The 13632-nt window shown below is 41.9% G+C and overlaps 1 protein-coding gene across 9 annotated transcripts in view; it reads right to left on the minus strand.

Moving 5' to 3' along the window:
• The window catches only part of PARP11 (poly(ADP-ribose) polymerase family member 11), a 28994-nt gene extending 15841 nt beyond the window's left edge, over positions 1–13153 (minus strand). For 3 of the 9 annotated variants that reach the window (XM_073314587.1, XM_073314595.1, XM_073314576.1), the window contains exons 1-8: positions 13052–13153; positions 12398–12444; positions 10372–10483; positions 3109–3237; positions 2890–3010; positions 1427–1502; positions 1023–1095; positions 808–938 (exon numbers count right to left, since the gene is read on the minus strand). In XM_073314587.1, the coding sequence (XP_073170688.1) occupies positions 808–938; positions 1023–1095; positions 1427–1502; positions 2890–3010; positions 3109–3237; positions 10372–10483; positions 12398–12444; positions 13052–13072 (710 nt within the window). In that variant the 5' untranslated portion in view covers positions 13073–13153. Of the gene's footprint in view, positions 1–807; positions 939–1022; positions 1096–1426; positions 1503–2889; positions 3011–3108; positions 3238–8081; positions 8180–10371; positions 10484–11578; positions 11632–12397; positions 12445–13051 lie in introns of those variants that run through there. The other 6 variants (XM_073314602.1, XM_073314610.1, XM_073314620.1 and 3 more) reach the window with 6 other exon arrangements.
• Positions 13154–13632: the final 479 nt, after the last annotated feature.

Raw genomic sequence — 13632 nt, forward strand, 5'->3', positions numbered from 1 at the left:
AAAATAATTGAAAAATGGCTGCAAAGTTAAATTCAGATTTGGACGTGAACTTCTTCGAAGGCATTTGAACCCATCTTTAGAAAAAACAGATGTAGTCTTAACATTCCTAGAATATAACAGTAAATGACAAAGGCTGTGAATGCCAATCTACAATTTGTGCGGTTATGCTTTTCCCTCTACATCAAAGACAGTGTATTTTTCACAACTGTTAAATCAGGAAATTAACACACTGCTTAATCAATTTAAAGTGCAGTTCTAATCTGAAAAGGGATTTTGTAAAAATGGTACCTTCTTACCCCACAAATCTGCTTCATGTGCATGTTGAGTCATACCTGCTGACTTTAGTGACCAAAATAAAAATTAGATCTGAAACAGATTGCTTTGCATGCCTTTTTTAAAAAAAGATTTTTTCTTTAGTTTAAAATTTGAACCTTAGAAATTGCATATCAAATGTCAGCCCAAATGAAAATTTTATTGCAACAGTGCTTTTCAATTTTCTCATTGCTTTTCAAGTTTTAAGCAGTTTGTGATCTTTAACTTATGGTTGTTACAGAAGTATCATTAAATTCCAAATCCATAAAAATATCAGGATCTTTAATAGGAATGCTGATATATGACTATAAACACACGAGCAGGACCAATTAGGAAAAAGGAAAAAGAGAGCAGATGAAGAAAGGGTGCAGACACAATAAGTATTCCAACAGTTTTATAATTAGATGCATTTTAACTATTTCTGCTGCATGACTTTAAAAGAGATTTATTCTATTAGCTGATCTAGTACAATGTTTGTTTTAGAAATAATCTCACCTGCAAAAAAACTCCCACAAGTCTAGATTTTGAATTCTCTGAATTCTTTTAATTCGGTTGCTATCCATTGTTTTCCCAAACAGACTAGAAACTTCATTATATTCATTTGTTTGTTTTTGCAAAGGAATAAGCTGGAAAAAGAGAGGTTAGTATAGTTTCACTGAAGTCCATTGTTCTTTCATCATATGTATGTTCCATGTCATAATAGCTCTTACCTGATACGGTTCCTCTGTATTTACATTCTCCCAGTGTGAAGGCATTGGGATAGCCTCATTTTCACAGATATAACTTCAAACACAAAAATACAAGTTAAAACAATCACACCCAAGAGTTGAAGCTTTTCTCTTTCCCCAATAGGATTCCTACGCTGTACAGAATTTTTTACTAATCTATAATTTGACACAGCGCTTGGGTCCTGAACGGGGATTCAAACTGTGGATAGTTATTTTTAATGAGCAAGGAGAGATTTCCTCCTCCTTCGCTTTCCCGCTCCAATCTGTGTCCCCAGATTTAATTTGAGGGGGGATAAAAAATAATGAAGAAATTTTAAAATGTTTCTAGTTCATCTTACTAGAGCAATGATGAATTAAACCAATGATGAATCACCTTTAGTTCTTACCTGAAGGCACTGATAGAAAAGGGAGCTCGCTTTATTGGACGCTGTTTTCCAGTAGTCAGATTGGTTTGTTTCATCACTGTATATAAAATGAAAATTAAGTGAGTACCAGAAACAATCAATCTACAGAAATGTAAAGCGTTTGGATATAGCACATCACCCAGAAAATGATGTTTTTAGAGTTGCCGAATAGGAATTATTGTCTCAAGCATTGAGAGAAGCATTCCAAAATATTATTTTCCAACATTACTAATATTAGAATGCACAAAACATTAGCAGAGCTCCCACATACCATGGGAATTCGTACTAAATAAGTACTTAAGACAGACAGTGCATATTCACTAGTGATGAAATCCTGGCACATTTAAGCCAATGGCAAAACTCACATTGATTTTAATAAGGCCAGGATTACACTCTAGACTTCTGCATCTAAATGCTAATTTTAATGCAGTGCAGAAGCTAACATCTTTGTACCACATTTAAATATAAAAGTGATACTATATTAACGGTATGGTGAAAATTATGTTATGCTTAACAGCTGCCTTTAGCATTTTTAAGCAAAGATTCAAGATTTAAATATAGTTTACAAAATCTGTTTTTAAAAGTAAACTAAAGAAGCTATTACAAAAAGAATTTAACAAAATACAAAATTCTGCATGAATGTACATGTTTTCATACAGTCCACCACTGTATTACCCTACAACTGTAGGCTAAGATATACAAAGACTGTTATCCACAAAACAGAACACCCACATTACCTGAGCATGACAGGTCTTTGGTCAGTTTAATATGAAAATACAGATGAAACTATACGTACAATATTTGAAATATCCAGAATGAGAAGCTATTACATCGCAACTTTCTACATAAGTAAAATGTATTTAAAAATGAACTACACAGTAACTACACTGGAAACCATTAGTAACCTGTGATAAAGAGTCCATAGAATATGAATATACAAGATCTTTACATAAAGTCATTTTCTAGAAAATGATATCTGATGCTCTGATGAACATATCAGAGTTGGCTTGTTGACAATATAATTCAGCTGGCAGATACTTCACTTTATCAACATTACTTATATAGTTTGTGTGAAGACAGAAAATCGTTTTCTGCAACACTTGCCGCTTGAATATTTAGAAGAAAACAAACTTTTAATGTTTCCATTTCTCCGAGTTTACAGTACAGCACGACTTATATTTCAAGTGAGAGGAGACAGGGCAAACACCAGCGTTACTGAATAGGGTATGCTACTTAGAGTAACAAAGCTAGAAGCCTGAACCACATGACTGTCTCCATAAAATGTCAAATGTACGTTCATATAAAAGAAGGCCTTCCCAATTGTGCTTTTTTGCACTACAATACAAGAGCTAGTTAAGGCCAAGAGCACGTAAAAAGTACTGGTCAACTCTTGTCATGAGAAACCTACAAATATATAAATACTTTATTGTTAGAGAAAGACATACCTGAAAAGTCTAACTTGTAGTTAAATTTTGCAGTAGTAAAAGAAACAGAGCCTTCTGGATTCATTTTGAAGCTCCTTTCAATGTCTTCACTGCTAACTGAACACTGAGTGTTTGAATCAGTCTTCAAAACAAACCAGAAAGGACATTTTAAAAGTTTAAATACAGTACATTTGACAGTGTGGAAGTTATCATAGATAACATAATCCCATGTTTAGATACCTGAAACATATGCCATTTGCCACATTCAGCCAAGTAAAACCAGCCCCATTGGGTATCAGTTGTATCCATCTCCTCCTCAGGAATCTCCATCTTTGGAGAAAATTCTTCTGATGCTCTTTGAAGCATTTCCTGAAATAATCACAAAAAATATCTTCTGTGAAAATCCATTATTTATAAAAGTCTTATTTCAGAAACACTAGTTTGTCTCGATTTTTAAAAAATTAATATACAACTCTTATTTGGAAAAAAAGCTAAAAAGCTACGATATGGGGCAAGAAAGGCAGGCACAACACCCTGGAGATCAGGCTCCCTAAGAGACTTCCTCACTCTTCCATCGGTCTAGTTTAATAAATAGTACCCCATAAACTGGCTTAAACCCTTCCCATTCAGGCCTTTCTCAAATGCCTGGAAAAAAACATACAGGCCTTCAGAAAGCCCTCAAGGTCAACAGACTCAGGCTGTGTCCAACCAAGGAGAGACAGTGAGTGATTTCCGGAGTTGAAGGCCCTACCAGCAACCCCATTCCAATTATACCTGGGTATTGCTAGCTCAAGTACCTCCACAGATCTCACCTGCTGTACTACCAGACAAGGAGAGGGAAAGTTTCTTCAGAAATTAGGACCCAAACCATTTAGAGCCTTTTGATTAAAGCCAAACTCTTAAATTTCACTGGGTAACAGACAGAATCCAATTCAAACCATACAGCACAGGTGTAATATATTCCCTTTAAGAAACACGGTTGAAGAAGCAACTGGATGAATAAATACCCAGGATTAAAAATAAATACATAAATAAAATCTCATTTTAAGACTTAAATCTATATTTTGATTTAAGTGAAACACAGATTTTTTTAAAAAAATAAACCTATTTAAATCTGCAATTATGACAACCTATGTTAAGGCATAAAGTTTAAACTTACTAAAATCGACTATAATAATTTAAATTAAATTAAAATATATTAAGTAGTACATTAGCTGCCAAGTTTCAAAGAATGTCATACTACTGAACTAGCAGAACTCACTGGCTAAGCACCTGGAACCAGCGTTTGTTGAAATGCTAAATCAGCTTTTAACAGCAGTAGCCTCCTCCGCAGGTACAGAGAAAATATTTTCTTACTTTCAGTTTATTCAACTAATTCACTTCAGTGACTAGTTCATTCACAGTTAAGGAGCCAATGGTAGTTGACAAATTAGGAAAGCTTTGCTCTTTTCTCCCACTTTGTGAATAAAAGTTAAGTGTGAGAGGATGAGATCTACTACTTACAAAACCCTAAAGGACATGGTGACCAGAAACAACCAACTACAGATAATCCTGCCTTTGTTTAGTTTTAGATGCAAAACATGCTTTGATAAAACTTTTTTTCCCCTTATCTATACAGCACATTAAGGTAGTTTTATTTAACTCATAAATAATTTTACCAGCAGGAGAGTGAGTTTGTGTGTGTATGGGGGTGGGGGGGATGTGAGAAAACCTGGATTTGTGCTGGAAATGGCCCACCTTAATTATGCACATTGTAGGGAGAATGGTCACTTTGGATGAGCTATTACCAGCAGGATAGTGAGTTTGTGTGTGTGGTTTTTGGGAGGGGGATGAGGGGGTGAGAGAACCTGGATTTGTGCAGGAAATGGCCCAACTTTATTATCATGCACATTGTGTAAAGAGTTGTCACTTTGGATGGGCTATCACCAGCAGGAGAGTGAATTTGTGTGGGGGGGTGGAGGGTGAGAAAACCTGGATTTGTGCTGGAAATGGCCCACCTGATGATCACTTTAGATAAGCTATTACCAGCTGGACAATGGGGTGGGAGGAGGTATTTTTTCATATTCTCTGTATATATATAAAGTCTGCTGCAGTTTCCACGGCATGCATCTGATGAAGTGAGCTGTAGCTCACGAAAGCTCATGCTCAAATAAATTGGTTAGTCTCTAAGGTGCCACAAGTACTCCTTTTCTTTTTGCGAATACAGACTAACACGGCTGTTACTCTGAAACCTTTAAAATGCTGGTTTTTGTGCATTTTAATTGACTCAATTTCCATTCAAACAGAGCTTGACGCAAATTAAAAGTAAATTAACTAGTAAATAAGAAATGCATCATTCACCATTTTCTAACATAATATAAATATAAAAATTAATCTGAATAAATGTAAATTAAGCTATATAACTTGCTTAAGTAAATGTGTATAGATACAGTGTATCCTTCTAGTTAGCAAAAAACAGTACCACATTTAGTGTAAAGGCTGTATCTAGTGGCAGTAGTTACCAACCAGTGCGAATCAACCTTTCTTCAGGAAGATAACTAAAAAGTATAAATACAAATCAAGATTAAAATTGAGGTTTCCGCCTTGTTGATTTAAATCAATCCACACCAACAAGCAAGGTGAAGATTTTGAATAGTCTCCAAAATTTAGTCCCACCAAGAGGCTGGATAAAGTAATCTAATCTTGAGGCACAGATAGCAGCAGCAGAGTCCAAAGAAAAGGTCACAACCTTCTAGCCAAGCACACAGAAAGAAGTACTGCTTCTGGTCACTGCTGCTGCTTGGGCACCGAAAAGCATATGGGGTTCTATCAACGCCCTCAGACTGTGAACACATTATGACAAACAGTGAAAAACATTCCCACTTGAGGGACATGTAATCATCTGATTATTGTTCCAGCTGTTTTTATCAGCATTTCATAGATTCATAGATATTTAGGTCAGAAGGGACCATTATGATCATCTAGTCTGACCTCCTGCACAATGCAGGCCACAGAATTTCACCCACCACTCCTGCAAAAAACCTCACACCTATATCTGTACTACTGAAGTCCTCAAATCTTAGTTTAAAGACTTCCAGGAGCAGAGAATCCTCCTGCAAGTGACCCGTGCCCCATGCTACAGAAGAAGGCAAAACACCTCCAGGGCCTCTTCCAATCTGCCCAATCAAATTTGGGTGGCTAGCCGCTCCCACCGTAACAGCTACACTTCAATTTTGACATGCTAGCATGATCTGAGCTGGAAATTACACCCCCAGTTCAGTGCAAACACACCCTGAGTCCAGGAGCACCAGTCGGGTGGTAACCTTTAAACATATAGAGCATTAAAATCTATCAGAGTCTCATTTACTTGCACCTCTCGTGGGCAGACACAGAGAGATGGTGCCTCCCAGACATCCTGCAAAAGGTTGCCTACTTTTTAAGCACAGGGGTCAACTGACTCATCCAGTAGCACATTCCAAAGTCCAGGTCCCCCTGCTCAAGTTAAATGACGAACATCACTGAAACTGAACAGTGAACATCCACCACCTACCTATGCGAGCACTTCTGCTGCTCCCTCCCTGCTGGATCATAGCTCTCCCACTGTTAACCTTCCCTTCCTACTGCAAGGCAGATTTTACCCACTGGTTTTACCATATATTCCCAGCTATCTCTTCCCCAGCATCCAGCTCCTAACCCTGAAACAGGTTCAAACTTCTCGGTGATGCAGAGGGCTAGCCGACTGACATCCCGAAAGCTGCCTGCTCATTTCCCTCCTCAGTACCTTCCCACTCAGCCAACCTGGAGCCTGCTTAAGCAAGCTCTTCAAGGCTGGCAGGAGGGACACTCAGCTAAATTAATACTCCCTACCTGCTCTGTCCTCTGCTTCGGAGGACAGATCCTACCCCTGGCACCGATGGTCCAGACACTCCATTCCTAGGAGCTGAGCTGTTTTCCAAAGCTTCTTAATAAGCGACCGAGCAGAGAGAGAGAGTCTCCTAAGAGGAAGGAGCAAGAGGGAGAGTCACCCCGGCTCCGATTCCCCATGTCAGCCCATACTTGGGCTGAAGTCCAGAACACCACTAGTGCGGTCAGTTCAGCGAAAGGGAATGTTTTGCCAGGAGATTGGCTTAACATACGGACAAATAGGTGTTGCTGTGGTGATGCTCAGCAAATGAACATGCGTTTTGGGGAGAGGGGAAACAGCACAGAGATCCTACCAAATACTGTATCTTAGAAGCAAATGATCCTGAAAAATTTAATAAAAAAATAAAAACCCAGATCAAGAAACACTGGGATTGCCAGAAGGGACCAGACCTGTTGTCCACCTACTCCAGTATCCTGTCACGTTTGTCTACACAGGAAAGTGAATCCAAATTAACTTTAAAAGTGGATTAGTGAAACTGAATTAAATCCCTGTGTGGATGCCCCTCTGAATTAAAGTAGCCTTAATTCAGTTAAGGCCACTTGAATTCTGAATGAGAGTCCACACAGGGATCTAATGCCTTGTCTGAAGCTAAGGTTGAATTCCAGCTTTCATTTTAACAACCTCATTCAGTTGAACCTAATCTGTTAAACTATTTTTAAAAATATATATATGGGGGGGGGAGGGAGAGACCTGAAGGAGGGAGGATGAAGCAAACACAACACAAGCTATTTTTTTTATTAATTGGGGGGAGGGGGAGAAAGAGGATTAAGGAAGAAGGAGGGGGAGAACAGAACACATTTTCTCCATACAGATCAATCAGAAATGTTGTGCTTCGAAAACTCTAAAATGGATGAGGCTAGACATGTCAAATTTGGACTGGTTTGTACCACAGATGTCATTAGATAAGTTGAAAGAAAACTAATTCAGTACTCTTGAATTTAGGTATATTTACAGTTAGCATTTTTGTACATATTTGAACTTTTCTGTTATATTTGTAAACCCATTCAGAAGACACCTTAGTCAGTTAGATATGCCAGTAAAATTTGTAAGTTTCCAAACAACAGTACTTACAACATCTGTTAGGGAATCTGGGGACAAGAACATACAGACCTAATTTCTTTCACTGCAACAGAATCAGCGCTTTATCTCCACTATAACAGAAGTGTCATTCTAATCATTAAATGTAGTTACAGAGAGAGGTCAGTAAGAGACTTTAAAAGTGTTGATAGCAGAAAAAAAGAACAAACAGTCACACGTATTGACAACTTAATTTGATGATGTAGAATAAGATTGAAAGAATCTGTTTTACCATTAATCCAAACATTGTACTCAAGCACCAACCACTGGCAGAGCATTCATCCTACTTTGCAGAAATCATTGACGAGAGGACTTGCGAAGGCTGAAAATCTGGAACTGAACCACACAACATTAACTGTCACACCCTCCCCTAACAGAATCCTTCACACACAATGACATGCTTGGAAGCCCTTACAAACATTTAACCCACTGCATGCAAACATGACATATACCCCTCCTTGGCTTGCGAAAGCAAGTGAAAAGTAACTGTAAAATGTATAATGCATGCATCCTTCAGAGAAGGGAACATGCCATCCTCCCGGAAAAATGCAATAGCCCATCTATCGTTTGAAAAGTACATACTCAATTCAGAGGACATTCCTAATGTCCTGTTTCTGTGCAAAAATATTTAAATACTAGTGACAACCGAACTCCAAAATCACATGACCATGGTTAAGATCGTGGATGCCTCACAATCAACTCTGAGGTCACAGCACAGTGGTGGTTTAAAAAACCCCAAACTTTTGCATTGCAATGGATGAAGGCTACAACTCAAAGACTCCACAGCTTTCAACACAGTTGACCATAAAGTGCTCCTAACCTGCGTATATACCCTGAAGTAGGCAGCAATGGTTCCAACCTGTCCTTGAGGACCCTCACTTAGAGAACCCTTTGATGAATCCACTTTTCCCCCTCTCCTCTTCAATACATATGTGAAGCCTCTGGACAGGTGGATGGACATGGGTTCAGCTACAAACAGTACACCAATGAATTCCAGTTGTGTATCTCATTTTCTAAGATATAACCAGGATGTCACAATGCTTGCAAGATGAAGTATAGCCTACTTAGATTAAATCAGAGCAAAATCAAGAAATACTGGTTGAAAGGGAAATATCCTGAGGAACTCGCTATCATCCTGTTTCACAGAGTAAGTCTACATTACAATATAAGCTTGTGCTTGAGCCTGGGCTCAAGGCTAACCCCCCTCCTTGTCTACACTATAGTTGTGTTAATCCAGGGCTCAGACCCATGGTCCCAGGACCCTGCAGGGCTGGAGGCTTCAACCTCAAATCAAGGCAGGACCCAGGGTACAAGTTTGAATCAAGCTGGGAGCCAGGGTCCAAGACCTACTGCTTTGCAGTACAGATGCAGCCCTGCTCAACTCAGGTCCCGGGAGTCATCCAAAAGTATTCCACTATTCCATGGGACAACTTCCTTCGTCCTCTCTATCCCAACAATCTCCAATCCACTCTATTGAAAATGAAAGCCACACCCCCATTTCAAACTGCAGCAGTTCAGGTCAGCGTTAATCCATTCTGTACTGATCACTGATCTGCAAGCACACTATCAGAGAGCCTCCTTAGTTTACAATGGAGAGTGAACTGATCAAGACTTTTGCAAAGCGAGCTGCTTCTTGGTAATATACAGGGCAGGCAGTAATGTATTCCCACAGTGCACCTCAGTCCTACGGCTAGAGTAGCCACATTTTAGTTGTGTGGCACTAGGGATTGTGAGATATGGTTACTTTGACTCAGGTCTGTGCACTGCAGTATGGATGCCAGAGCACCTAGGTTCTAACATGGGTCAGAAAATTCTTAACCTAGGGTTAAATTACAATGTAGACACTCAAGCCGAAGGTTCCCTAACACAGGTAAGATGACTCGAGTCCCACTAATCCTGCAATGTAGGATATATTGCAATGCAGACATATCCACAGAGGGCATCTCCACAGCCCCCTCATTTGTCAACATGTTATGAAGTCTCAGGGTCCTGTAGGATTCAGCACGGATGCTAAATCATCAAGTAACATTGGTGGTAAAGGCAAGTCTTCTCTTTCAGTTCGCTCCTTAGTCTCTGATAAAGATTTGGTCACAATGATAGGTATTTATTACTTACAGTCTGCATTACTGTAATGCACTTTATCTGGGAGCTAACATGAAAAGAATGCCTTCCCCAAGTTCTTTATAATGTAGCTGCCCACCTCCTCACTGGGATGGACAACTGTACGTACATCACCACTGTCCTCCCAGCACATTTCCAGCGTCGGTTCAAGGCCTTGACACTGGTCTTAAAGGCCATTAGTGGACTAGGAACCAGCTACAATTGTGATCACATCGCCATCCATGCCCCACCAAGACAGCTGCACGCCTCTGGGACAATGCAGCTCACAAGACGAATTGCAGAAATATAGCACTCATCTGAGAGTCATAGAAAGAGCTCCAAGAGGAAATCAGACTAACCGAGCTTAACCACCTAGATCTGCCTCTTTGCGAAAGCTTTCCTTCCAAAATCAGTTAAATTACCAAATCAATAATCCAGCTGTTGTCTCCGGTCATCATGGGATAGGGACTGTCTTTTGTTCTTTGTTTGCATAACACCAAGCACAATAGGGTCCATGTCTGGGGCTCCTGGCAGCTATCACAATACAAATACATAATAATAACAGCAACACTCTGACCTTTCCTTTGGGAATGGGTTACATGGGAAGGATCCTTTTTTGAAGGAAGAATGAGAGAGTGTAGTATGAGGGAGGGTTTCTCAAAAGATCTATAAAAGCAATTTTGAATTGAGGTGGGTTTTTTTGGTCAGTGCACTGGGGATGCATAAGGCATGTGAGCTAAAGTGAGAAGATATAAAAAAAACCCTAGGAAAAGACTAATAAACAAATAAAACAAGCAAAAGACTCAAAAACTAACAGGAAAAAAATGTTTAAGTACACCAGAAGTAGGAAGTCTGCCAAACAATCGGGGGGACGCTGGAAGAAAGAGATGCTAATGGGACACTCAAGGATAAAGCCATCACAAAGACACAATGAATTCTTTGTATTGGTCAAAAAGAAAAGGAGTACTTGTGGCACCTTAGAGACTAACCAATTTATTTGAGCATGAGCTTTCGTGAGCTACAGTCTCTAAGGTGCCACAAGTACTCCTTTTCTTTTTGCGAATACAGACTAACACGGCTGTTACTCTGAAACCTTTGTATTGGTCGTCACTGCAGAGGATGTGAAGGAGATCCCCACACCTGAGCCATTCTTTTTGGGTAACAAATCCAAGGAACTGTCCCAGAATGAGGTGTCAATAGGGGAAGTTTTGGAGCAAATAAATTAAACAATAAGAAGTCACCAGGACTAGATGGTATTCACCCAAGAGTTCCGAAGGACCTCAAATATGAAATAGCAGGACTGTGGTATGCAATCTATCACTGACATCAGCTTCTGTACCAGATGACTGGAGAATAGCTATGTGACACCAATTTTTAAAAAGGCTCCAGAGGCGATCCTGGAAATTACAGGCTGGTAAGCCCGACTTCAGTACCGGGCAAACTGGTTGAAACTATAGCAAAGAACAAAATGATCAGACACACAGATGAACGCAATTTGTTACAGAAGAGTCAACATGGCTTTTGTAAAGAGAAATCATGCCTCGCCAATCTAATTAGAATTCTTTAAGGGGTGATTCAGTGGATATAGTGTACTTGGACTTTTAGAAAGCCTTTGACAAACTCCCTCACCAAAGGCTCTTCAACAAGCAGTCATGGGATAAGAGGGAAGGTCCTCTCAAGGATCAGTAACTGGTTAAAAGACAGGAAACAAAGGGTAGGAATTAATGGTCAGTTTTCAGAATGGAGAGGGGTAAATAGTGGCATCCTCTGGGGACATGTAGTGGGACCAGTGCTGTTCAACATATTCATAATTGACCTGGGAAAGGGGGTAAACAGTGAGGTGGCAAAATTTGCAGACGATACTAAGTTACTCAGGCTAATTAAGTCCAAAGCAGACTTCAAAGAGTTACAAAGGGATCTTACAAAACTGGGTGACTGGGCAAAAATAATATTGCTGATTGAATTCAATGTTGATAAATTCAAAGTAATGGACATTGGAAAATATAATCCCAACCATACATACAACATGATGTGATCTAAATTAGCTATTACCACTGAAGAAAGAGATCTTGGAGTCACTGTGGATAGGATATCCAAAAATATCCTCTCAATTCCTAGCAGCGGTCAAAAAAGCGAACAGAATATTGGGAATCATTAGGAAAGGGATAGATAACACAGGAAATATCATAATGCCACTATATAACTCCATGGTATGTCCACACCTTGATTACTGCCTGCAGTTTTTGTCACCCCATCTCAAAAAAGCTATATTAGAACTGGAAAAGGTACAGAGAAGGACATCAAAAATGATTAAAGGTATGGAACATCTTCCATGCGTGGCGAGATTAAGAAGACTGGGACTGTTCAGTTTGAACTAAGGGGAGGGATATGATACATCTATAAAATCATGAGTGGTGTGGAGAAAGTAAATAAGGAAGCATTATTTACCCTTCACAGAACACAAGAAGGAGGGGTCGCCCAACGAAATTAACAGACTGCAGATTTAAAACAAACAAAAGGAAGTATTTCTTCAGGCAAGGCACAACCTGTGGAACTCATTGTCAGGGGATGCTGTGAAGGCCAAATACATAACAAGGTTCAGAAAAGAACAGGGAGGGGAGGACAAGGGATGGATCACGCCACAATTGCCCTGCGATGCACTGGCCACTGCTGGAAGGCAGGACGCTGGACGAGACGGACCCCTGGGCTGACCCACTACGGCCCCTCTCATGTTCCCCCCTTGCAGCTCCCCCGGCTTGCTGGGAGCGTCACTTCCCGCCCGCGGCTGGCCCGGCAGCGCTGACTTGGGGGGCCGGGGGGGGTATAAACCCTGCATAAATTAGAACCCCTCCCCCTCAGGCGGAAAACCAGACACCTCCCCCACAAACAGCCCCCGCCCCGCGGCCAGACACGGGTCCGCCCCGCACTGCCGGGATACGGGGCGGCCACACTGCGGCCGCGGGGCGGAAGCCGAAGCGGTTCAGGGGCCGGGGCGTTTCTCGGCGGGGGGCGGCTCCGGAGGAGGCGGCGGGCCGGGGAGGGGAGGGGGGGGGCTCTATACGAAGCGGGGGGGGAGGGGCGGGCGGGAAGCGTCGCACTCACCGCATCGGCTGCCCCCCACATGCTGCCGGCCTCGGGCCGGGGCCGGGCCCCGCGCTGCCCGACGTCACTGCCCCAAGCTGGGCGCTTCCTTCCGCAAACGTCAACAGCAGCGGGGGCGGGGCTACAGCCACAGATGATAGGGGACGGAGAGGGGCGGGGTCACAGTAGGGAGGGGCGGGGTCATATGCAAATCAGAGCGGGGTGGGCGGCGCTTTGTGGGAAAGGCCACCCCCCTCTCCCACCTGCCTACCAAAGAACCTGACTGACCCCTGCGCTGCTCCCCCATCCCAATCACCCAGGGGCCTGTCGCCCCTGCCCCTCGACCCCCCATCCCTCTCACCCAGGGGCACGTTGCCCACGTCCCCCCCATCCTGCTCACCCAGGGGCCCGTCGCCCAAGCCCCCCCTGATCCCTCTCACCGAGGGGCCCATCGCCCCCCACCTCATGACCCCCCCGTCCCTCTTACCCAGGGACTCGTTGCCCCCGCCCCTTGACCCCCTCATCCCTCTCACCCAGGGGCACATTGCCCCGGCCCCATTACCCCCATCCCTCTCACCCTGGGGCCTGTCGCCCCTGCCCCT

The sequence above is a fragment of the Lepidochelys kempii genome, chromosome 1 (genome assembly GCF_965140265.1).
Source record: "Lepidochelys kempii isolate rLepKem1 chromosome 1, rLepKem1.hap2, whole genome shotgun sequence".
In the NCBI taxonomy this organism is placed as follows: Eukaryota; Metazoa; Chordata; order Testudines; family Cheloniidae; genus Lepidochelys; species Lepidochelys kempii.